This window comes from Wolffia australiana, chromosome 19 (genome assembly GCF_029677425.1).
Source record: "Wolffia australiana isolate 7733 chromosome 19, ASM2967742v1".
Taxonomy (NCBI): Eukaryota; Viridiplantae; Streptophyta; class Magnoliopsida; order Alismatales; family Araceae; genus Wolffia; species Wolffia australiana.
Genome location: NC_135853.1, coordinates 9734852 through 9759926, shown reverse-complemented (window position 1 = coordinate 9759926; position 25075 = coordinate 9734852). Strand labels below are relative to the sequence as shown.

Genomic DNA, 25075 nt, shown 5'->3' with positions numbered 1-25075 from the left:
ATTTGAAGCTTGAAAACATACATATGTTCTTTTAATCTAATTAATATGTAACATTAGTAAAAGTAACATAATAAATAGTGTGCTGTCAACTAAGTTAAATTTGATGTTCCCTGTTATTAATCTTCCTAACTTCATATTTATTTCCTCTATAGACTATAAGGGTCATTGTTTTGATATTTTCTATGAGTTCCGTATTTATTGATAATTGACATCCTTGGGTATCATCTTATTGAAAATTATTTCCAAGGAAAAAAATTATATTTAGATAAATATCAGAGATAACAGTTTCCATATTTTCTTTTATTCATGGGGGGCCACCTCACATTTGACAAAAATTTAAACAGCTTCAACATCGTTTCTCTTGAAGTTTTTAGTGAAAGAAAATCGTACTGACGGTCTAAGGAAAATCTCATTGTCTGAGTATGCACCTATTTAACTCCATTTTAATCCTAACTCTACTCTATAATTAGATCATTATATGACTTGGTAGATAACATACATAATTTTGTATGCTAGAGGTGACTGGGAAGATAGTGTTGATTAAGCATGCCAATTAAATGATATGATGTCTAACCTAAATATTAGGATTCCTTTTTAATGGGGAAGTTTATTCTAGTCAAGTTTTTGGAAAGCCAGTCAGGTTTATGATGTAACACGACATGCCGGGACAAGGGAAGGAGGGCTGATCAGCAGAACGGAAGCACAAGGCGACCGCGTCGATGTCGATCACTGAGTGGACCTCGGCTATGATCTGCTATAGGTGAAAAAGACAGGTGTCGGCGGTGCAACGCAATGGCTGTATATCCTGTGGCGGCATGTACTTCGCGGCGATAAACTAGCGGCGGCATGTCATCCAACAATCCTCTCCCTTGTAGCGACTCTAGGAGACCGTAGCAGCAGGCATAGGACGGCGTAACGACACAGCGGCATTGGGCGGCTACATCAAGATACTATCGGACTTCAGCGACAGAAACGTCTGGCATCGCTTCGATGATGAAGATGACTCTAAACTAACTACTAGTGGATGGTGGTAGGCATCGGCGACGAAGGCGGCGGCATGTACTTCGCGGCGGTGAACTAGCGGCGGCGGGTCGTCCAGTGAGTGCTCTCCTTGAAACTACTTTAGAGGATGCTAGGCGTGCATGTAGCGCATGTAGACACGGTGGCACAGGTAGGTGCGGATACAAGCTCAGAAGCGAGCGTGATATTGAGGACGACGGCGACACCGTCGATCGAGGGCGGGCCGAGGGGCACCAAGGCGGCCGAGGGCCGCCAAGAGCGGGCGTGGGTGACGATGGCAGATGAGGGCAACTGAGGCAGCCGAGGCGACTGTAGGCAGCCGGAGGCGGTCGTAGGCGGCCGTAGGTGGCCGGAGGCAGCCGTCGGCAGTAGGAGGCATCCAGAGCTGTCTAGAGACGGATGGTGGCTACCGGAGGTGGCCGACGGCGGCTGACACGGTTGGACGTGGCCGTCACGGCTGGAGCGGCCTATGGCAGTCGGAAGGCAGCCGAAGGGGGAGGCCAGATTGGGCTGAGGCCGACTGGAGGCGGTTGGAAGCAGCCGGAGGAGGCTGAGTCGGCCGGAGGCAGCCGGAGGAGGCTGAGTCGGCCGGAGGCAGCCGACACGATTCGAGGCAGTCTGAGGAGCTTGGAGGCGGCTAGAGGGGCCAGAAGCGGCCGAGGCCGGCCGGAGGGGCGCCGGAGGCAGCCACAGGTGGCAGAAAACGGCCGCGGCAACGCGAGGCGGCCGGAAAGTGGCCGGAGGGGCCGGAACCAATCGAGGCCGGCCGGGTGCGGCCGAGGCGGCCTAAGGGGCCCTCATAGCCACCGAGGCGGTGGAGATGGTGGCGCCGGCGCTCCGGTGACGATGACAGGAAAAGCCCTAACCACCTTTCTTGAGGGCAATTTTGTAAATCTTCCAAACTCTAAAACTAAAAAAAACTCCCAAAAAAGAAACCAAAAGAAACTTAGGGTTACATCTTGAAACTTCTTGTTCACTGGGCTCCCTCCTTTTTTACGATGGGTAACCCCCCCCCCCTCTTATAGGGAAGATATGGGCCTTCCCCCTCAGAAAAAGGGAAGAAGGCCCAAAATTTTTTTAAAAAAAGGGCCCAAGTTAGGGGAAAAAAAAAGAAAAAAATACAAGTACATGCCGGGCGTGCAAAAAAACATAGAATATATATCTCGAGGCTGGATGGTCCCCCATCAGTTTAATTATGAATATCTTTATTAGGTACTTGATCCAAGTGGAAGCAGATATAAACAAACTGTCAGAATTACCACGGAGAAGAAACATTTGATGCATCTTGATTTAAGATGACTATTTTTAAAAGTTATCATCCTAATTATTTTTTCCACAAACTAGTTTCCATCATATTTTTATGAAGGTTATAAATTATGGATAATAATCATAAAGAAAAGAGTTATGATGATGTTCTAGTCTTATCCTTCTCAATTTTTTTGTTGTTCATGGCCTCTCCTCAAAGGGATAAAATTTTGGAAGATAACTTTGCCCTAGATGCAATCTATAGAGCAAAAAATTAGTATACAAGAAATTTTTAGGTTCTTTTGACCTAGCTTATTCGGCTAAAGAGTGTGCCCCAGTTTGCATGTGATTTCCTACCCCGAAGAATGCTCCATTCGATGATATGGGGGTTGTTATGGGTGTCCGTTTTTGGCACACTTTAGTCATGGGACATCTTCTGAAGTGTTTATTAGGCTGAAACTTGGCCCAATTATTTCTTAAGTCCACCAACATCCAAGTAGTAATTATGGGCTAATGGTAGTTATGGGTGGTTGAGGGAATCATTCCTTTATCGTGGGACATTTTATGGATTGATTATTGGGCTGAAACTTATCCCAATTATTTCTCAAGTCCGCCCGCGTTCAAGGATGATTCAGTTAATGTCTCTACAATATTGATTTCAAAATATTGATTCAGACCAGGATCATTTAACTGATCATTGCAGATGACACCTACCTTTTTCTGGATAATGAATAGATCATTGTGGATAATGACTGGATCTGTTGGTGAATTTAACAGTTCAGACAATTCATTGTTAGTAGGACAGAACAGTTTTTACTTCTACTTCAATTTTCAAATTAAATTATATTTAGACATTATTTTTTAGGCATCTTCTGTGATCACCCTTGGAGGTTCCTCTCCGGTGGCAGTAAACAGGCTTTTGGCGGCAAATTTAGAATGAACAAAAGCTTGAACTCTGTTACATCTTTCTGGCTTACAATACCAGCCAATTGTAGAGTTTGGTAAGCCATAATTATAATGTGACTTTTTTTGGAATAAGTTAGATGTTACATGATCACGTGGGCCACATATAACTGTGCCGAGCATACACTAATTAAAAGAAATAGAAACAACAGGGGCCACTTATAACATGTGTCCCATTTACTAACAATGAATTAACAAATAATAGGAAGACAAAGAAACATGTAACAAAGACACATAGAGTGTCTATAATTAACAGGAGGGACACATAAAGAGTGACTTCTTGTCCATTTGATGCATTGTGGAAGTGCAAAAGTGGTACCTTGAATACCAAATGATGCGATACCACAGTGCCCAGAGAACCAGGCTTGCTTAGCTTACCAAGCTAGCTTACTAAGCTAGCGCGAAGGAATTGGGATAAGATTCCACAGCCAGAAGGTAGCTTGCTTCTAGAATCGTCTATAGTGATCCACTGGATTGGGTGAAGCCTCCTATCTCTTTAATTGTAATAATGGCCCAAAAGACATTCAATATGGTAACGGCTTTGATTCTAAAAACATTTCACATTTAAGATAGGGGGGAGGAGAAAGACGAGAGGGAGAGAGAGAGAGAGAGAGAGAGAGAGAGAGAACAGGAGTGGGAGGAGATTATGAAGGATCATCAACTGAAGGGTGGCTGCTTTCGAAGATGAGATGAGGATGAGTTTGCATAGCAAGGAGGGAGTGGAGTGACAACTGGGAGAGAGAGAGAGAGAGAGAGAGAGAGAGAGAGAGTGGCAGCTAAGGTTGGCTACATTTCAATTCTTGAGAGGCTTGAGGGGCTTAAGAACCTGCCTCAGTGGCTGGCCCTCCGAGTTCAGTCGGCTCATCTACCCAGACCTCTTCCTCCTGTAAATCTGAGTCCGGATCATATCAGAAGACCAGCATAAACAGCTGCCATAATGGACAACTTTTACATTAAAAACATTAATCACTTAGTAGATAAATATTATTTGATTCAATGATGAGTTTCTTCATCAGAAAACAGAATTATGGATATAATTTACATCGTAAAGAGAAATATCAAACATGGAGAGAGAGCTCAGGGGGCTGAAGAAAGCAGAGCATTCCTTCTCCAAAGAGCTCTAAGAGAGAGGACATCAACTTGCTTGCGTCCACATCATCCTTCCATGCCAAAGTCAGCGCTTGCATTGACTTGGACCGCTCTCCGGCCACGGGACGCTGAACTTTGACCTGGGACAGCGGCCCCGACGACGCTAAAACAGCAGTGCTGTTAGGCTCCGCCTTGGCAGCGACGACCAATTTCTTTAACGGCGACTGTTGCGTCAACATCTCGGTGCTTGTTGACTTTCTTTTGTCTGGGCTCAAAACAAGTCAACCAACAAAGTTAGTTTCAATCTCTTTATATCTATAAGCTATCTACTCATATTCTTATCAATACATTAATCAATCCAATCTATCAGTCTACTACCTGTCTATCACAGTGCATCTATCTATCCAATCTATTGGCTATCTACCTGTCTATCCCAGAACATCTATCCCCCTATCAGCACATTTTGCTGTGATCTACTAACCTGCCTTTCTATCTATATATCCACATATCAATCTATCTACCAATCAATGGATTCATCCACCTATCAGTCCACTGATATTTAACATCCATCAATCCATGATCTAACTATCATTATAACATGAAAGGAAGACATCATTAGAAATTTATGTGAGATTGTTCATTTATTTACTCAAAAGGGGACAGATATAAAGCTCTGATTGCACTTACTCAGCCCGGAAAGGTCGATTCTGGCACTCGGCCTCAAGGTCTGGCGGGCCGGCCGGGAAAACAAGCCTGGAAGCGCCTTCAGTCTCTCGTACACACAGTTTCCTGCAGCACGCTGAGCCAAAAAGAGCAATGGTATTAATTCATTCTACACAAGCTTACAGTTTTTTGCCAAAAAATGCAAAGAAAAGTCAAACCCGAATGATTACTAGTTTTTTTTTTTTTTATGCCTACCATGGCGGCTCCATACACTCGCCAAGCCTCGTTCCTCTTGACCTCATTCTTCTGCTTCTCGAGTAGCATCTCAGGTTCAAGTAGCTTCAAGTAGGGCTCCAGGTTTGGAAGGATCAGAAGCCTCACCTGAGAACAAAAGCGAAGAGTAAAGAGAGAGTTACCCTTATTTCAAAAAAGTTGATCAAGCTGTCTACATACCCAATCTTGACCAACTTTGAGCTAAGTGGACCCAGGGTGACAAAGTTAACAAACAAGAAGTTTACCCAAGTCTACTAACACTGACCTAGTATATCGGTGTTGACCAATGTTGACATTTAGGACACGAAAGGATAAGAAAGAGAGACCAGCTTAGACGTGAGTTGGTCAAGAGTAAACAAAGTTGACCAACAAAAACTTTATCTATGTTCACTAACGTTGACCTAGGCTTGTCTGTGTTGACCAACGTTGACAATTAAGAAATGAAAGGAGAAGGGAGAGAAAGGGAGACCATCTTTGACACAAGTTGACTCAGGGTGAATAAAGTTGACCAACAAAAATTTCAGCTATATTTACTAACATTGACCTAGTTTATCCATAATAATCAACGTTGACAATTAGGACAGGAAGGGAGGAGAGAGAGAGATTATGATACCACATTGGCTCCTAGGGCAGAAAGTCCTTGGATGGCTCCGTAATGCTGGGTCAATGACTTAGAGGGGTCAAGGAGGGCATTCAGCAGGGTTTTGGTCACCCGAGACTGGAGATTGTGGTAGACATGCCCATACCTAAAGATGAACAAGATATATGAGAACCATGTATTACCATTAATCTAGTAGAATGATAATTGGGGGAGAATCAAAAATCCGGAAGAAAATAGGGGGAAATCTCGAAATTTTTCTAATCTAGGACTGATTCACTGTTAATGCATCATCATTTTTTTTCAAAAAAAAAAAATGCATCGTATCTAAACTTTCTCCATATATATTGAGCTTATTTGCATTTCTAGATTTTCAAAAAAATGGAGAACATTTGAGGTCATGTTGATGAGTATGGATTCCATTTATTTCGCTAACTAAGCTCATATCAATCAAATTTTACTTTCAACTCAACTGATTCAAATTGAGATCTAATTCAATCTCAAGTAACCAGATTGATTAGCTGACAGACAAACAATTCGGCTCTAAATGTCATGATTCAAAACGGTATGTCAGCACCAAGATTGAGATTTATCACAGCACATGAAAAGTCAGACGATTCTTTGAGGCCTATGTATGTCAAATTTCTTAGATTTTTCGTCTCTCAACAACCTGTTCTTATATCCAAGATGAAGTTTAAGGACAAGGTTTTACAAAAATGACATTTACCTTTAAAAGGTATTACAAGAGAGTAGAAAGTTTCCCAACGATGGTCAACGGGATCTGAGGTCTCATTAAGGGAGATTATCAGAAATAGAGGATATGCGACTAAAGCTCACCTGCTACATATTGAAGCAACCAGCGTGGCAGAGAAGTCCCTCAGCTCCCAGTGATCATCCGAAAGCCTATGGCCCAATCTCTTGGCGACAAGGCACGTGATTATTGATGGCATCAATTGATGTAACTGAAATTGTGTAGAAAACAAAGTGTCCCATAATTAAACCTAGTTATAACAATTTCAAAATACAAAGAAGAAAGATAAGACATACATGTCACTCGTCCACAGTTTTTCAGAAAAAAATTCAGATACCCAATCTTGATTCTCCCTCAATTCCAATAAAAATGTTTTTTTTAATAGCATTCCATTAAAAATGTTAACTGATTTTGTGTGCATATTTGCTTCTCAAGAAACACAATAGGATTTGCCTCTGCAAACCATGCATCCTTATCACAGGGAAAAACTTACATAGGGCTCAATATGTATGTGAGGATTCTGAAGAAGACTCTGCACAACACGCATAAGCGCAACCAAAAGTGATAGATCATTCAGGTTCCGGGTGACCTGCAAGTAACTACATGTTAAGAGAATCTTCATCAGATTTTAAAAAGAATTCTTGAGCTAAAAATGGATAACTGACCTCCTCAGCGATAAAATAAGAAAAGTAAGGGACTAGAGGATGAAGCCCAGAATCGGTGGATAAGCTTGATAAGGCCTCTTTGAAAAGGGCGGACTCAGATCTGTTTAAGGCCAGATCTGTAATCTTATCAAAGTACAACTGTGCCAATAAACAAACGAAGCAAGATATTCAGCATTGATCAAAATAACATGATCATGAAACAAGAGACCAAGGATCAAAACGGCCAAAAAACCTGGCGGTACATAAGTAATTAAGAGAGTAAGTCAGCAAAAGGTTGAAATGAGAAGCAAACAAGGAGATCCAAGCCCCTTAATATGTATAAGGACTCTGGTTTGTGATAAGCCCCTGATGAAGACTTATGAAAGCAAGAGAAGGCGCAGAAATGGCGTCGCGCATGTTAGCAACATGTGTGTGTTTGTTTGAATAAAGGTGGAAGGAGGCTCTATATAAAGGAAGAGGGCTCGACAGTTTGAGGCATACAAGAAATCGTCAGCCAAATGGACGAGGAAGAGGGAGATTCTCCACGTCTTTGCCAACAAGAGGAGCTTGATCTGGTCGTCCATCTCAGAACTAATAGCGAGAACTCTGTCCAGTTTCTCTTTTATGATTCATCTACTTCTGGTTCTATTCTCTGCTTTTTCTGTACTCATCTGGAACTATCTATCCTAGTCTCAGTCTTGAGTAGGTTTTCTTCAATATTGCCAGCGACAAGTCGATAGTTCTTTATCCGGTTTCTCTTGATGGGAACTATCATTGAACTCTTATGTAACTCCTATCGTTTAGCACATCCTCTGATTCAAGTACGAGTTCTAACAGTTTGCCATCCTCCCCTGCACCTGGACGAAGATGATGATGACAAAATGATATGATCCCCGTAGTATGCAGTGTTATTTTGTTCTTGAAGCCCAATAGAAGCATTTTATTCATTTCCCTTGAAATAAGGCAGCTCTCCGTTTAAGAGGGAGCCAAGAAGAAATTAATCAAAGTCCACTGTTGTTCCTTTCTCTCCCATGTGATATCCATCTCACCGGTTTCCCTCCTCTAGCCAAAGCCTCTCTAGGCAGATGATCTTTCCATCACTCTCCTCTCCCTCTGAGTCCCTAGCAACAAACTTGTCGCTGGAGTATCTCCTGTACCCTATATGTATCTTCCACAATAAGAAGCTCCTGGATTCTTATCATGAAGTTGTCATCTTAGCAGTGGAAAATGACAAGGATGTGGTGATGGCATGACAAAACCACTACTCTCCCAGCGGATTCCTCCTCCCATTGCTGACCTGCCGCAGCTGATGCAGACGACCTATGGTCTTCTTGAGGGCTGTTACGAGTCTCCCCCAAACCTACATGAGGTCGAAGAAGCGCCTGTCAATAAGACGCACATGCTCTCGTAGAATAAAGCGGGCCCTATATAAGAGGACGGGAATAACCCAGAGGCAATATTCAAATCTTGAAGATGGTTGCTGCAGTGACAGGCTGGAGCTCAGGAAGCATTCCTGATCCAGATTTGGCGACAAGGCCGATCCGGCTTGTAGATCTATTTTCCTTCATTTCTCGCCTACTTTCTTCATCTTCTTCATTCTCTCATATTGTCTTCCCATTCTTTTTTTTTTTCGAAAGAAGTTGTCTCTCCGTTCTCCCTTTGTTCTATGACCTCTGCTTCAATCTATGGAACTGAATGATCCTTTTTGGAGGACAATCAGAAGTTGTCATACTCCTCATCATTTGTCTGCCCCACAATGACAATGAAAAAGTCGTAATCATCATCATTACTCATCTGCAACTGGGATGAAGATGAGGAAATCATCGTAGCCACATGCTTGTGACAATGACAGTGATGATAACAAATTTTGAATGACAATGACAAGTTTGTCCAGGGACGACGACCCTTATTACGGATATGGCCCATACAATCTGGAAAGAATACGTTATGATGAACCCTTCAAAAAATATAATAATGTGGTTCCGTAAATGGAACCTCATAACAAGCTTTGAGGCCAACATTTAATTTGTCAAGAGAAAAGGCAACTGATCGTGATAAGAAAAGAAGAGGGATTGAAAATCGTAGGTTTGCAACAAGACTCTTGGCTTTACCTGCAACTCCCTGGATAATACGTGTTTGACAGGGAGCTTAATGTCAACAGGAAGCACGTCTTCTTTTCTGTGTTCAAGCTTTTTGCTATCTGGCGGCGCTACAAGCGCTAATAAAAAATAGAAAAAACGCAAAATAAGAAAATATGTTAAAATTGAATTCATGCAGTCATTATGAAAAAAAGAGAACTTTCGTCATCCAAGATGATATATAAGCTGAACTAAGATACTATGGATAATTTCAGGGGAATAATTTAAGAAAAATCTCAAGAAACAAAAAATGGATCACTTTTCTAGATAGACTCAATCACTTCAATGGTTGAAACTGGAATATTCAAACAAACTCTGATTTAGAAAGCCCCTGTAGATCTCAAACTATCAGACTTTCTGAATTGCCGTTCTATTTCTCAAAGACCCAAAATACCAGCGAGACAGAGAGATTTTATAATCGATTTCCTTGTATCTCCAAAGTTTGTAGGTTTGGAGAGCTGATGAAACAAAACTTTTATACAAATAATTCTTGAATTATCCTTTCATTAATTAAATTCCACTGGATTCAATCCTCGTCTCAACTGCGTCCCATGAAGACTATTGCTCCAACACATCGTTCTACCAATAATATTTGTTACTTCAATCGATAATAAGTTATTGAAATAAATATTAATCATAAAGACGTAATTCGTTTTCTAAAACCAAATAATTTCAGCCACCATAAGACTACTACAATGATTTAAGGGAAAATATATTCCATTGGAGGCCAGCAGAGAAATCAAAATTTTAACCCAAAACTAATAGATTTTACCTTCGACAGGCACATTTTCAGGAATTGCTGGCTGTATGCCCTCAATCGCTAGCCAATGAACAACAACTGCAGGGTCAAGTGGAGCTTTCGGCAGAGGTGCTTCAATCACCTGATACGAAAATAGGAGGGTTAAAAGACGGAAAGAAATACAGTGAAATTAGTAAAATTACACTTACCTCCTTTAGATCAACCTCTTTGTCATCAATGTAAAACAGATCCTTACGCCCGACAGCTCTTTTAAACCTCAATGGGTCACCAGACGCAAATCCATAGATTGGCTGGGAAAACAAGATAATATAAGCGTGGGGTAGAGAAAAAAATAGAAATTCAAAAGTTTAAATAAGAAGTTCCCTCACTAGGAACAAATGTGTTTCTATACTGAGCGATTAAGTGATTTCAAATTCTAGTTCACGTTGTTTTGTTTATTCAACAACAATAAATTTCAAAGTGCCAGAGAACTTCACGTTTGGTTACAAGAAAAGTTTAGAAGATACGATAATGAGCGCCCAAATGTGACATAGCAAAAAAACTCACATTTACGCAAGAATATCTAGAACCAACTGAAAATAGGTAAATGCACGAGGGCCTCCCTGCACACTATTTGAGAAAATGGAAATAAATATATGCCTTATACTACGCACAATCGGCCAAACTATTACAACATTTTTTCATCCATTAACTGCCCACAGTTGAGAATGGTTTTCAACAATATTTTCCATAGAAATTCATCATACAATTTATTCTGATATGTACCAGTCAATGGGTTGTGGGTATGAATACTTATTTAAGGTCAGTAAACTGCTAATCAGGTTGGGATTTCTCATATTTTCTCGCTTAATCATTGTAACACATAACTCAAAATATTTTGAACCATCAATATTGAAGACAAGAAGAAAGAACAATTCTTGATACACAAACAAAGAGATTACAAGGGGTTTTATAGGGAGCCCTAATGGGCTAATAATAGAAAGGGCCCTTAATGGGCTAATAATAGAAAGGAGCTAATAATAGAAAGAAGAAAAGAAAAAGGAAAGGAGACAATAATGTCAACACTCCCCCTCAAGCTGGAGCATGGATGTTTTCCGCACCCAGCTTGGAACAGAGCTCCTCAAACCGAGGGGCATGAAGCCCTTTGGTGAAGATGTCTGCAAGCTGTTCAGCTGACGGAACATATGGCGTGCAGAAATTTCCCGACTCAAGCTTCTTTTTAATGAAATGTCGATCGATCTCAATGTGTTTTGTACGATCATGCTGGACGGGATCATGAGCAATGCTGATAGCCGATTTGTTGTCACAGAACAGCTGAACAGGGGAAGAAACCGGACACCTTAGTTCACGAAGCAGTTGGGTAATCCAAAGTGCTTCACAAAGACCATGCGCAAGGGCACGGAACTCCGCTTCAGCACTTGATCGAGAGACCACTTTCTGTTTCTTACTCCTCCAAGTAATAAGATTGCCTCCCAAGAAGGTGCAGTACCCAGAGGTCGACCGACGATCAACCACAGATCCTGCATAATCGGCATCAGTGTAGACTTCTAGACGCAGACCACTGTGACGACGAAACATTAATCCACGGCCAATGGTGCCCTTCAAGAAACGGAGGAGGCGATGGGCAGCATGAAGATGACTCATCCGAGGGTTCTGCATAAACTGACTTAGAACACCCACTGTATATGCAATGTCGGGACGGGTGTGGGTGAGATAGAGCAGTTTGCCCACAAGTCTTCGATATTGTCCGGGCTCAGCCGGATCTTCATTCTCATCCGCACCAAGTCGATGACTCACATCAATCGGTGTCGAAATAGGCTTGGAGTCTTCCTTTCCCAGCTCGCAAAGAAGATCCACTGTATATTTCCGCTGACAGATGAAAATCCCACTCGAAGAATAAGCCACCTCAATACCAAGAAAATATCGTAATGGGCCAAGATGACGTATGGCAAAGTCCGACGACAGATACATAGCCAGCTGAGTAATGGACTCCGTATCTTCACCCGTGATGATAATGTCATCCACGTACACGAGAAGAATAGCCACTCCCCCGGACGTGGAATGACGGTAGAAAAGCGTGTGATCTCCATTACACTGACGGTATCCCCGGTTCTTCATGGCCATGGTGAAACGGCCAAACCAAGCACAAGGAGATTGCTTCAAACCGCATAGCGCTTTCTTCAGGCGACAAACAACTGAACTCGGAGTAGACGGCACTAAGGAGGCATATCCAGGAGGTAAGGCCATATAGATCTCCTCAGTCAAATCACCATGAAGAAAAGCATTCTTGACATCATATTGCTGCAATATCCAGCCCCGATCGGTGGCAAGAGCCAAGAGAATCCGGACAGTGTTCATCTTGGCCACAGGGGCAAACGTTTCCTGATAATCAATGCCATACTGTTGGGTGAACCCTTGCGCCACAACACGTGCCTTGTGCCTTTCAATAGAGCCGTCGGAATTGTGCTTTACAGCATAAACCCAACGACTGCCAACCAAGTGCTTGCCTGGCGGTAGTGGAACCAGATCCCATGTGTCATTTATGGCAAGTGCTTAGAAGCTCCTCCTCCATTGCCCGACGCCAATGAGGAAGAGAGGGCTACGTCCACCGCCTTTGGAAGGGAGATAGTGTCAAGGGAGGTGAGAAGAGCGTGGTAGGCCGGGAAAGACGATGAGATGAGATGGATGCGGCTAATGGATACAATGGAGAAGGATGAGGGCAAGACACAAGTGCTAATGAAGGATTTTCAAGAGGAGTGGATGAGGAGGATGAGGGAACTTCAGGGGTAGGAGGAACACGAGGCTTGCGACGAGCAAGAGTGATACCATAGCGCTTTTCTGGCGGGCAACGGCGTATAGGTAAAGGGGCACAACATAGTGGGATAGAGGGATCCGATGGGGACTCTACAGGAGGGTTCGATGAAGCAGAGGATGGATCTTTAGTAAGGACAGGTGGATTTGGGATTGGTGCAGGCAGAGGATCAGAGGACAAGGTGTTCATGGGAATATCAGATGGAGGCTCTTCGAGAGGAACAGGCAAGGAAGGACTTGGGACAGGTGACGAGGGAGATGAGTTAGGAAGAATAAGAAATTCAAGGGGATCTGATTGAGGTGGTAAAGAAGGAGAAGGTGGAGAAGAAGAGGGGTAATACGGAGTGAATTCGTCAAAGGTAGCATCCTTGGTGACAATAAATCGACGAGAGGGTGGATGATAACATCGATAACCCTTTTGAGTAGAAGCATAGCCGACGAAGACACATTGGATGGCCCGAGGATCAAGCTTGTCACGACCAAGATGGTGGTTAGGAGCAAAGCAAACGCACCCAAAGACACGAGGGGTAAGATTGGTTCGGAGAGAAATGTTGGGGAAGGAATGCTGGAGACAATCAATGGGAGTAGAGTAGTTAAGTACGCGAGACGGAAGACGGTTGAGAAGATGAATGGCAGTTAGGACAGCTTCAGCCCAAAAATACTTTGGCACATGCATGTGAAATAAGAGGCTCCGAGCCATTTCAAAAATGTGACGAAATTTTCGTTCTGCAACTCCATTTTGCTGGGGGGTGTAAGGACATGTGGTTTCATGGATGATGCCTTTTTCTTGGAAGAAAGTACTTAACGTGGAATTGACATAGTCTCGGGCATTGTCGGAGCGGAAGCGACGAATAGAAGTGCAGAATTGAGTTTGAATGAGAGAGTAGAACTGAGGAATAACAAGGGAGATCTCTGATTTATTTTTCAAGAGATAGGCCCACGTGAAACGAGTAGCGTCATCAATGAATATACATAACCACCGAGCACCGGACGTGCTATGAACAGGGGAGGGTCCCCACACGTTGGTGTTAACGAGAGCAAAAGGAGTCGTCAAATGGGAAGAAGAAATAGGATACGTAGTACGATGATGTTTAGCAATTCGACAAGCATCACAAACAAAGCGGTCCACAGAGTGGCCTTGGAAAAGTTTTGGAAATAAACGATAAAGAGTAGCAAAGGATGGATGGCCGAGGCGTCGATGGAGAAGCCACAAACGCTCATGAGACGCCGAAAGGGGAACTGCAGCGGCAGCAACAGCGAGGGGAGACAAGGGAGATCGAACAAGATAGAGACCCTCATGCTCCTCAGCAATGGAAATCGTCCTCCCCGACACCTTATCACGATAAAAACAGGTATTAGGAGTGAATGTAAGATCTTGGTTCAGATCACGAACAAGGCGGGATAAAGAAAGAAGATGATGAGCAAGCCGTGGAACATGAAGGACTTTAGTGAGGTTCATCGAAGGAGAGAGAGACACACGACCAATCCCAGCCACAGTGAGAAGATCACCGGAAGCTGTTTTAACTTTGGAGGAGCCGGAAACGGGTTCATAGGTCACAAAAGCTCTAGGATTGGGTGTCATGTGGGCAGTGGCACCAGAGTCAAGAAGCCAAGTGGATGATGATGACGACGGAGATGGTGAAGGAGGAGGAGAAGGAATGGTGGACATACCCGCGTTAGCTAGAGAGCACGAGCCCACGACTGGAGGGTCAAGCAATCGCCGAAGACGTTCCACTTCTTCAGGTGTAAAGCCGGGAAGAGAAGCACTCGCCGAAGACGCTCCACTTGGAAGAAGACCATAGGACAGAGGCACTTGACCAGGCATCGGTACTTGGTTGACAGAAGGTGCAACCGTAGCGAGATTGCTCTGTTGTGTTCGCTTCCGTTGAAGCTTAAAGCACGTCTCCTTGGAGTGACCCCGCTTTTTGCAGTAATTGCAGAAAAGGGAAGGATCACCTTTGGAGGATTCCTCAGTCCGAGTAGATGGACCACGAGACGAAGCTCCTGCTCCAGTCGATGTGGTCGTCACCGAGGAGCGCGTGGAGGAAGACGAATGTGCTACAAGTGCAGAAGCCGGGGTCTGGGACTGCTGAAAGCGAGATTCTTCAATTCTCGCGCTGCGAAGCGCATCCTTGAAGGAAAGCTCTTTCTCCCGGTGTATAAGCTGAGCCCGTACCGCTTCATATTCGGGTTAAGTCCTATAAGGAACTGAAAAACCCGAGTTCAAGAGTGTACTCGCGATCCACCGAGTGAGGGTCCGGAGGCATGTAGTGATCAATCTCATTCCACAGAGAAATGAGTTCTGTGCTGTACTCCATGATCGTCCTGTCTCCTTGACGCAGATTGGCGGCCCGATGCACTAGCTCATACAGTGTGGCAATATTATTTTTCTTGGAGTGGCTGTCAGGGCCGCTTCCCACGCCCGGCAGACTCAAGAGACAGAAATTCACCCTTGATACTCGGTGAAATACTATCCAAAAGCCATCGATGGACCACCCCTTCAACGCCTAGCCAGTCATAGTACTTGAGTCTGTCTTGAAGGCCCTTCTTCAAGTAAATGACGCATCAGTCGCCCCTTGAGAGTAATCTGGACATATTGCTGCCACTGAAGAAGGTTAAAGCCGGTGAACATCCCATCTGGAGGCATTTGAGGCAGAGAAAACGGTCCAGGTGAAGCCGACCAATTCCCCGACTCAAGAGGTGCCTCCGAAGCATTTGACGTTTAACCCACACTGGGTGGCGTCGATGCTGGCGTCACACCGGAAACCGATACAGGCTCCGTCATCTTGATCACAGAATGAAGTGTCGCACGAGGAGCACACGGCTGCAGGAACGCCCGCGGCTATTGGCTGCGTCAGGCGCGCTGAAGAGTCGAGGAGGGAGCGCGGCCGCGACCGAGAGGAGAGCGCGCGGTCGAGAGGGAAGCCTACGCTGCCGAGAGAGAAGCACAGCCGAGGAGGGAGCGCGGTGCGGGAAGCCGGAAATGTGGCCGGAAAGAAGCTGCGCCGCCAGGAGCAGGTAGCCAACCGGAAGGAGAAGGAGCTCAAGATCGTGGCGAATGTAGAAACGCCAGAGATCGGAGCTACGGTCGAGCCCAGGAACCCGGATTAGGGTTAGGGTTAGGGCTCTAATACCATGAAGACAAGAAGAAAGAACAATTCTTGATACACAAACAAAGAGATTACAAGGGGTTTTATAGGGAGCCCTAATGGGCTAATAATAGAAAGGGCCCTTAATGGGCTAATAATAGAAAGAAGAAAAGAAAAAGGAAAGGAGACAATAATGTCAACAAATATCAATCAGTGTATTATGCCCTGATTATCATTTATAACATGAATGTTCAGATGATTTTGTGAATGTTGCACAAAAAAACAGCTGCAGAATTTTAAATTGTGATATGTAACCCGATAATTCTTGATGAGAAATCTAGATTGAAGAAGGCAAGAGAAGTGTGATACGCTACCCTCCTTCATATCCGAAATCGTAACAAAAACAGGGAATCGAGAGACTTGTGAAGATAGCACTGGGAAAAGACAAACCCACTCCTTCTCAAACAAACAACCAGTTTGTTGACCTGGAAGGGAGAACGTCGGGAATAGACAAGAAGAAGAAAAATAACTCAAAAGAAATAGACTCCAGACGTGGCTGAATCAGCAGACCGCCTGCGTGGAGAAGAACCAGATCGATCCTCCCCTCAGTCTTGGAGGATCTACTCGACTAGTCGACTGAACTCCAATTCTCCAAAACCCAAAAAACATAAGCTTTCATGAGGGTGCACCATCTTATTTAACATATCGAGCATCTCTATTTTTAGAAAGGATCTAAACAAGCCTTTCCACCTGCCTTTTACATTTATATTTCCTGATTTGGCTCATATCAGAGTGCTTCACCCGAGAATGTTCCAGGAGAAGCAATACAACTAGAGAAAGGACAAGATCGGGAAAGAACTAAGAATAGGAAATAACTCTAACGCTGTGATAGAATCTCGGATCCTGACGTCAAGAAACGATAAAATGGCCAAGGAATTGTACTTCAAAACAAGAATATCAGTATTCTTCACCTGGATTTCTGTAGATCTGAGATCTGTACAGAAGAACTCGAGTATAGAGTGATGATTAGAGGAAGGACAAGGTGAAAGCAGGTTGGATTGGTATTCTCTCCCTTCTAAACTGGAGGATCTCCCGTTCCCGCCAAGGTTGCTAACTTCTTGAATTTGTAATCCCCTTTCTTGACAACTTCTCCCCTTTATTTATATTGAATTGGCCCCCGCCGGTAGCTAGTTTGAATTCACACCTGTGAATTCCCATGACCATGTGCAGATGACAATGCGTCAACTGTCTGACGCCTCATCTTCCTATGATAGGTCCTAGTCAGGATCGTATCACGCCGCCAAATCAGCAATGTTTCTTCTGGATCGGAGGGCCTCTGATCTCCAGCCTCTGGCCATAGCCTCTTGTTGAATTTCATACTTCGTACCTTGTCCTCGTGTCTTCCTCTGATGCTTCTGCAGAATCCCGTAACAGACTTCAAGAATGTCACACACTTCTCCACTGGAGCTCCATTGACTTATATACTTGCCAGGTTGTACGTCTAGTGGGGCCCACAACAAGAAGACTCAAATAATAGAATGAATTCTAGACAAGGAGTATATTCTAAATATCTCGGCTGACACTCCCCCTCAAGCTGGTAGGTAGATATTCTTCATTCCCAGCTTGGAATAAAGCCAATGAAATAGACTGCCGGGAACACTCTTGGTAAGTATATCTGCAACCTGTTGATCTGAAGGAATATACTTCTTGGAAATCACATTTGAATCAATCTTCTCTCGGATAAAATGTCTATCAATTTCAATATGTTTTGTTCTGTCATGTTGAAGTGGATTATGAGATATATCAATGGCAGATCTGCTGTCACAATGAAGTATTGTAGGACAATTTTGAGATATATTTAGATCAACGAGAATATTTCTGATCCACAGAATCTCACAAATTCCCTTTGCCACTGCTCTGAATTCTGCTTCTGCACTTGATCTTGATACTACTTTTTGCTTCTTGCTGCGCCAAGTAATCAGACTCCCTCCAAGAAACATACAATAACCTGTCGTTGATCTACGATCTACCACAGATCCACCATAGTCTGCATCTGTGTATGCTTCCAATATCAATTTCTTTCCTCTCTGGAATACTAGCCCACGTCCTGCTGTTCCCTTGAGATATGCAAGTATTTTAAATGCTGCTTGCCAATGAGGTTCCCGTGGACTGTGCATGAACTGACTGAGAAGTCCCACTGCAAATGCAATATTTGGTCGAGAATGATTTAGGTATATGAGTTTACCGATCAACCTCTGATACTGTCCTCGATCCACTGGAGTTGTTTCTTCACATGGTCCCAGTTTCAGATTTGGATCCATAGGTACTGGTGACGGTTTACAGTTGCTCATACCCATTTCCCTCAATATGTCTAGAATGTATTTCCTCTGAGGAATGAAAACGCCATCAGGGGAATAGGCAATCTCTATTCCCAGAAAATACCTCAACAATCCCAAGGATTTGATATCAAATATCGGTGCAAGTTTTTTACTTAAAATTGAAATCTCTTCACTGTCAATACCAGTAACAATGATATCACTACATATACAAGTAATACGGCTACCTTTCCATCCGGGCTTGTCTTAACAAAGAGAGTGTGGTTTCCATTACTTGGACAGTAACCCATATCTTTCATTGCCTGAGAGAACTTCCCAAACCAAGCCCTTGGAGATTGCTTCAATCCATATAATGCCTTTTTTAATTTGCACACTTGACTCTTGTGCGTGTATGAATAATATCCAGGAGGGATTTCCATATACACTTCCTCGTCCAGTTCTCCATGTAAGAAAGTGTTGTTCACATCATACTGGAATAATTTCCAGTTTAAATTTGCTGCTACTGCAATTAGAATGCGAACCGTATTCAGTTTAGCCACAGGAGCAAATGTTTCCCCGTAATCAATTCCATACGACTGAGTGTAGCCCTTTGCAACAAGTCGAGCTTTGTATCTTTCTAATGTACCATCTGACTTATACTTTATAGTGTAGACCCATCTGCATCCCACTTTCTTCTTTCCTGAGGGTAATGTAACAATTTCCCACGTGTCATTTTTGAGTAGTGCATCCATTTCATCATCCATGGCTTGTTTCCAGTTTTTATCCTTCATAGCTTCCTGGACTGTTTTAGGTGCGACTATTGTATCAAGCTTGCTGATGAGTGCTTGATATTCAGCGGCTAGTTGTGTGTATCCTATGAAGTGTGACATAGGGTATCTTGGAAATTGGGTGCAAGTCCTTTTCCCTTTTCTCAACGCAATTGGCCAGCCTGAGTCATCCTCTGAATATGCTTGCTGTTGTTGAACTTCAATCGTCTCTCCTGATTCCTGATTCTCCACTTCATTCTCAATATTATTTTCAACAGCTTCATCATAGTCTTCTTGTGGTACTGAATTTGAGCTCCCATTTTCGAACATAGATGGTATATTTGCTGGTACTTGCGTGTGAGTGTTATTTGTATCCTTTGAAGGCAATAGCATGAGGGGCAATTCAAGTTCTCTTGCCACTTGGACTGGTTGTTCAGCTGTGCCACCCAGAGATAAAAAATACTTTTCAGACTCATTAAAGGTTACATCTAGTGACACAAACATCCTCTTGGTTGGAGGATGATAACATTTATAACCCTTTTGAGTAGATGTATATCCAACAAATACACATTTTAGAGCCTTTGGACTGAGTTTATCAATTGGATGATGTTCATGAACAAAAACCGTGCAGCCAAACAGTCTAGGTTTTAGTCCAGTTTTCAATCTTACAGCAGGAAAGAATTTGGACATAAGATCAATAGGGCTCTCGTATCCAAGTATTTTGGAGGGTAATCGGTTGATTAAATGAACAGCAGTCAATAGGGCCTCTCCCCAGAGATATTTAGGTACCCCTTGATGGATAAGTAAGACCCTGGTTGTCTCTACAACATGACCAATTTTTCTTTCAGCTATACCATTTTGTTGTGGTGTATATACACATGATGACTCGTGGACAATACCATGTGTTTGAAAATAAGAACTCAGTGTTGCATTAAAGTAATCTCGGGCATTATCAGATCTAATCCTCTTCACTTGTACACCAAACTGAGTCTGTACCATGGTGACAAAATGTTTGACAATATACGTTATCTCTAGCTTACTCTTAAGAAGATATGTCCACGTCAATCGAGTACAGTCATCAACAATTATAATGAACCATCGAGCACCATTTACTGATGACACACAACACGGTCCCCACACATCCGTATGTATGAGATCAAATGGGCTTGCACTCCGCTCACCCTTCTCCTTAAATGACGACCTCTTGTGTTTAGCATACTGACATGCGTCACATATAAGTTTGGAAGTGTCCATATTATGAAAAAGAGCTGGGAACATTCGTTCCAAGAGTTCAAAAGATGGATGACCCAAACGCGAATGGAACAGTTTGATTTTCTCTATTATTGAAAGATTATTCTCCTCTGGCAGGCCTCTTCCATCCGCCATCAGCACAGCAACTGCTCCATCATGCACAGTCAAGAGGCCGTGTTTCTCCTCAATTGGTCCAATCCTTCGGCTCCGCTTCTTATCAAATAAAAAACAGCCAGAAGAATCCAATGTTAGAGTAAGCAGTGTGTCTTTAACCAACTTTTGAGGGGAAATCAATTGCACTTTAAGTTTAGGAACATGCAGGACATTTCTTAATAATCCCAGATTCTTTATCCTAACTGTTCCAATACCATATACTGGGAGCATTTCTCCCCCTGCAGTTAATACCTGCCTGCTACTGGAACATACAGAATAATCAATGAAATTTGACCGATATGATGTCATGTGGTCTGTTGCTCCAGACTCAATAATCCAGTTGGAAGAACTATATGCATTATGAGTGCCAAGAAAATTAAAATGTTTACCAGTATGATGCTCCCCTTTGCAAACCATAGATGTGTTCACTGGACGAATCATATTCTTCAGCCTTTCTAACTCCTCATTGATAGAATGGAAATCATTGAGTGTGGGATGAGCTGTATCGTTACCATCTGTAGGTTCTTGAATATTGACGAGATTAGCCTGTGATTGTCTCGGTGGTCGACCATGTAGATCCCAACAATTCTCTTTTCTGTGACCTTTTCGTTTACAATATGAGCATATATTTGGTTCTCTAGTTTGCCATTTCGGTTTGTCCCTTTGAGTTTTGTGATTCTCGCCTGAGTAAGGCCTTGAGTGCTTTGTCGTAAAGAGTCCAGTGCCTGTCTCACCAGTTGGTCTATTTGAGGGATGTTGCACACGGCTCTCCTCTTCGAGTACAAGTTGTATAACCTGCTCTAAGTTTGGAGCTATTTCTCTGTTAAGGATTTGACGTCTCAATGAGTCGTATTCAGGACTAAGACCCATAAGGAACTTGTAAATCCGATCCTTCATTGTATAGTGTCGACACAAGCAATCTGTCTCAGTAGTCGGTCTGTAATGATCAATTTCATCCCATAGACTTTGAAGTTCACATATATATGCTTGGACTGTTTTATCTCCTTGCTGGATAAGTGTGGCTTTGGTAACTAATTCATAAATTCGCCAGTCATTGTTAGTCTTCAAACAACTTTTATGTATTTTTTCCCAAATCTGTTTAGCAGTTTCAATCAGAAGATATTTTGGAATTAAATCTCCTCTCAGACTGCTCAATAACCAACTGTCAAATCTTCAGCCTTCCACAGTGTATAACATGGATCGGATGGCTTCACTTCTTCAACCAGATGATGACCCAGTCTTTTTCCTTCCAGTATCATCTCAACAAACTTGCTCCAATGTAATAGATTCAGCCCAGTGTATTTCATGGATTCAGGTATTCCATGATGTAGAATAGAGGAAAGACCTTGTTCTTGTTGAGTAATCTGAAGATCATTGTTCTCCATTTTATCAACAAGAATCGCCACTATTCAAGTGCTAGTAATTTCTCGGATCCAACACAACGCAATCGTTGGGTTTAATTTCTCACAATCAACTGTTAATAAAGCAATAACACTCTGACCTGGAATAATGCCGATAGGGAAGACCTGGATCTGAGTGGATCTGAGACAGAGTCTTCACAACTCTTCAACACTGAAGATACACGTCCGATGTCGATATAGAGAAGGCTTGGATCTGAGTAGATCTGGAACAAAGTCTTCACAACTCTTCAACACTGAAGAGAAATATGCGGAAGTAACACAATGCCTCAGTTTTCACGCTCCTCCGATCTGACTTCCTTCAAGCGCTCTGCAGTGCGATAAGAAGGGCCAAACACAACGGATCCAGACGAGAAAGATCAAGACGCTCTGCAGTGCGATCAGCGGCTTGGACAATCAGATCCAGACGAGAAAGATCAGATCTGAGATCTGGACGTGAAAGACCAGATCTGGACGGGACGATCTCTGATTACTTGAACAAGAAGAGTCAGATCGGGAGCGGACAATCCCTGATCTGGACAATGATGATCTCTGCGGCACAAAACGAGTGCCTCAAGAAGATCTCTCTGCACCGCGGATGACGACGATTGATCTGGAGGAAGACGACAGTACCTGCTCTGATACCATGTTGAATTTCATATTTCGTACCTTGTCCTCGTGTCTTCCTCTGATGCCTCTGCAGAATCCCGTAACAGACTTCAAGAATGTCACACACTTCTCCACTGGAGCTCCATTGACTTATATACTTGCCAGGTTGTACGTCTAGTGGGGCCTACAACAAGAAGACTCCCATAATAGAATGAATTCTAGACAAGGAGTATATTCTAAATATCTCGGCTGACATCTCTAACAGAATTCTTGGTGCCTTCACAGGAGACCTCTCTCTTTATAGTGTTTCTTTCTTGGTCTAAACTCGGGGCTCACAGGCAACCTGTAGTCATGCCCTTGCTTCAAACGCTCTTCTTATGCCTCCTTGAGTAGGTGTTAGGAAAGGGCGTATTAAATAGCACCCATATGTTGATGCAATACCAATTTTTCAAAATATAAAAAAAATCCAAAAAGAGCTGAACTCGTAAGCATGTGTTGAGAATGAGGTATAAAAATCAAATGAAGAAAGTATTACCTCAACGTTCCTCAAACTGAGGGCACTGTCCACATCATCTGTAGTCAAGACTGTTCTCTTTGAATGCCGCATACACTTTATAGCCTCCTAAAAGAAGAAATTACTTGTAATTGACATTTGATTGAGACATTTGCAGATCAATTCTTTCAAAAAAAATATTTGCAAATCTAGTTACGTTTTGTGTCATTCAAAATGAATATTTTATTGGATCACTTCGTTTGTATATCATTACGATTTAAAAAAAAAGCTCATCTTGATTGTCCAGAGAATAGCAGGAAGAACATCAATGGATAGAAGAATGTGTGATTATGCTGATTTGTCATATGTTTGATTAGGAACTCCTCAGCAGCAAAAACCGTAGTGAGAACATCAACCCTTTTGCTAAAATAAATGAAATTGAAGATTTTTTTCCACATGTACTTCGATAAAGTCCCTGAAAAAGTAGAAATGGTGATTAACTTTCCGGCAGTTTTGGCTAAGTGCTAGGTTCTTACTCCAGAACTCTTTTTGCTCTTCTTTCTGAGTTACCCTAAGTGTTCACCCAAAAATGTGGAAACTTCTAGAGTCCCCAAGGAAGAGAACAAAAAGAAATACTGAGTACGAAGAATTCCTTTGTGTTCACCCAAAAATGTGGAAACTCTACCAACCACATTGCTAGAGGAAACAAAAAAAGGATATTGAAAAACAACGGACACATCAACACAAAGAAATGTCAAGTACGAAGAATTGCCAATATTTTCACCCAAAAGTGTGGAAATTAAAGCAATCAACGGAGAACAATTTTCAGTATGAAGAAAATCCGACGTCTTCATCCAAAAAAAGTGAATCCATTAGCAAACAAGCGACATATCAACACAAAGAAATGCTTAGTATGAAGAATTGCCTATATTTCACCCAAATATGTGGAAATTTAAGCAATCCGTGGAGCGTAATAAAACAAAGAAGTGTGCAGCACGAATAAAATCCTACGTCTTCCCCCAAAAAAAGTGAAACAATTAGCAAACAAGCGACGTATCAACACAAAGAAATGTTTAGTATGAAGAATTGCCAATATTTTCACCCAAAAATGTGGAAATTTAAGCAATCAACGGAGCGCAACAAAACAAAGAACAGTTCAGTACGAAGAGAATCCTACGTCTTCACCCTAAAAATGTGATCAAACAAGGGACGTATCAACACAAAGAAATGTCCAGTACGAAGAATTTCCTTTGCCTTCACCCAAAAATGTGGAAACTTAAGCAAGCATCGACACAAAGAAATGTTCACTACGAAGAATTTCATATGCCTTCACCCAAAAATGTGGAAATTTAAGCAAGCATCAACACAAATAAATGTTCAGTACGAAGAATTTCTTATGCCTTCACCCAAAAATGTGGAAACTTAGGCAAGCATCAACACAAATAAATGTTCAGTGCGAAGAATTTCACTGTCTTCGCCCAAAAAATATGGAATTTTTGGCAAAAAAATGGGATATAAAAACAAGGGGAACAGAAACACAATGGGATTAACCTGGTGGTGGGTGGAATTTGAGAGTCGAATGAGGTAAATCTACCTGCATAATCTCCCGGAGACGGTACTCAACGTCGGGGGCGAGGGCCAGGGCGGCATCGGAAGAGAGATTGCTGATCCCGATGCTCTGAGCGATGACCTCGATAGACTCCTTGGGCACGATGCTCATCACGACGTCCTCTGTTCTTGCGTACCAGCGAGTTTCTTCTGTATTTCTTCGTCTCTCTACGACCGAGAGAGAGAGAGAGAGGGCGGGAAGGCGAGAGAATAAGAGAGAGAGAGAGAGGAAAGAGAGAGAAAAGGGAGAGAGAGAGAGAGAGAGAGAGAGGAAAGAGAGTAAGAGAGAAGGGAGAGAGAGAGTAAGAGAGAGAAAAGGGAGAGAGAGAGAGGAAAGAGAGTAAGAGAGAAGGAGAGAGAGAGTAAGAGAGAGAGAGAGAGAGAGGAAAGAGAGTAAGAGAGAAGGGAGAGAGAGAGTAAGAGAGAGAAAAGGGATAG

General features: G+C 42.8%; 1 protein-coding gene across 1 annotated transcript; it reads right to left on the bottom strand.

Moving 5' to 3' along the window:
* Positions 1-4152: 4152 nt before the first annotated feature.
* TAFII59 (TATA BOX ASSOCIATED FACTOR II 59) lies at positions 4153-24879 on the bottom strand. The gene is made up of 12 exons (XM_078590481.1): positions 24624-24879; positions 23072-23158; positions 10333-10434; positions 10157-10265; positions 9358-9464; positions 7268-7405; positions 7096-7191; positions 6689-6813; positions 5867-5999; positions 5236-5361; positions 5005-5116; positions 4153-4582 (listed from the first exon to the last, which is right to left on the bottom strand). Exons 1-12 carry the CDS (start codon positions 24747-24749, stop codon positions 4287-4289), a joined length of 1557 nt encoding a protein of 518 aa, XP_078446607.1. The 5' UTR covers positions 24750-24879; the 3' UTR covers positions 4153-4286.
* Between the last annotated feature and the right edge of the window lie 196 nt (positions 24880-25075).

Excerpts from the sequence above, each read along its gene's own strand:
- TAFII59 (XM_078590481.1), bottom strand. The coding sequence starts at position 24,749 with ATGAGCATCGTGCCCAAGGAGTCTATCGAGGTCATCGCTCAGAGCATC. Across the intron at positions 7,406-9,357 it reads TATTATCCAGGGAGTTGCAG|TTGTACTTTGATAAGATTAC; the intron begins GTAAAGCCAAGA and ends TTATTGGCACAG. Across the intron at positions 7,192-7,267 it reads CTTATTTTATCGCTGAGGAG|GTCACCCGGAACCTGAATGA; the intron begins GTCAGTTATCCA and ends AGTTACTTGCAG.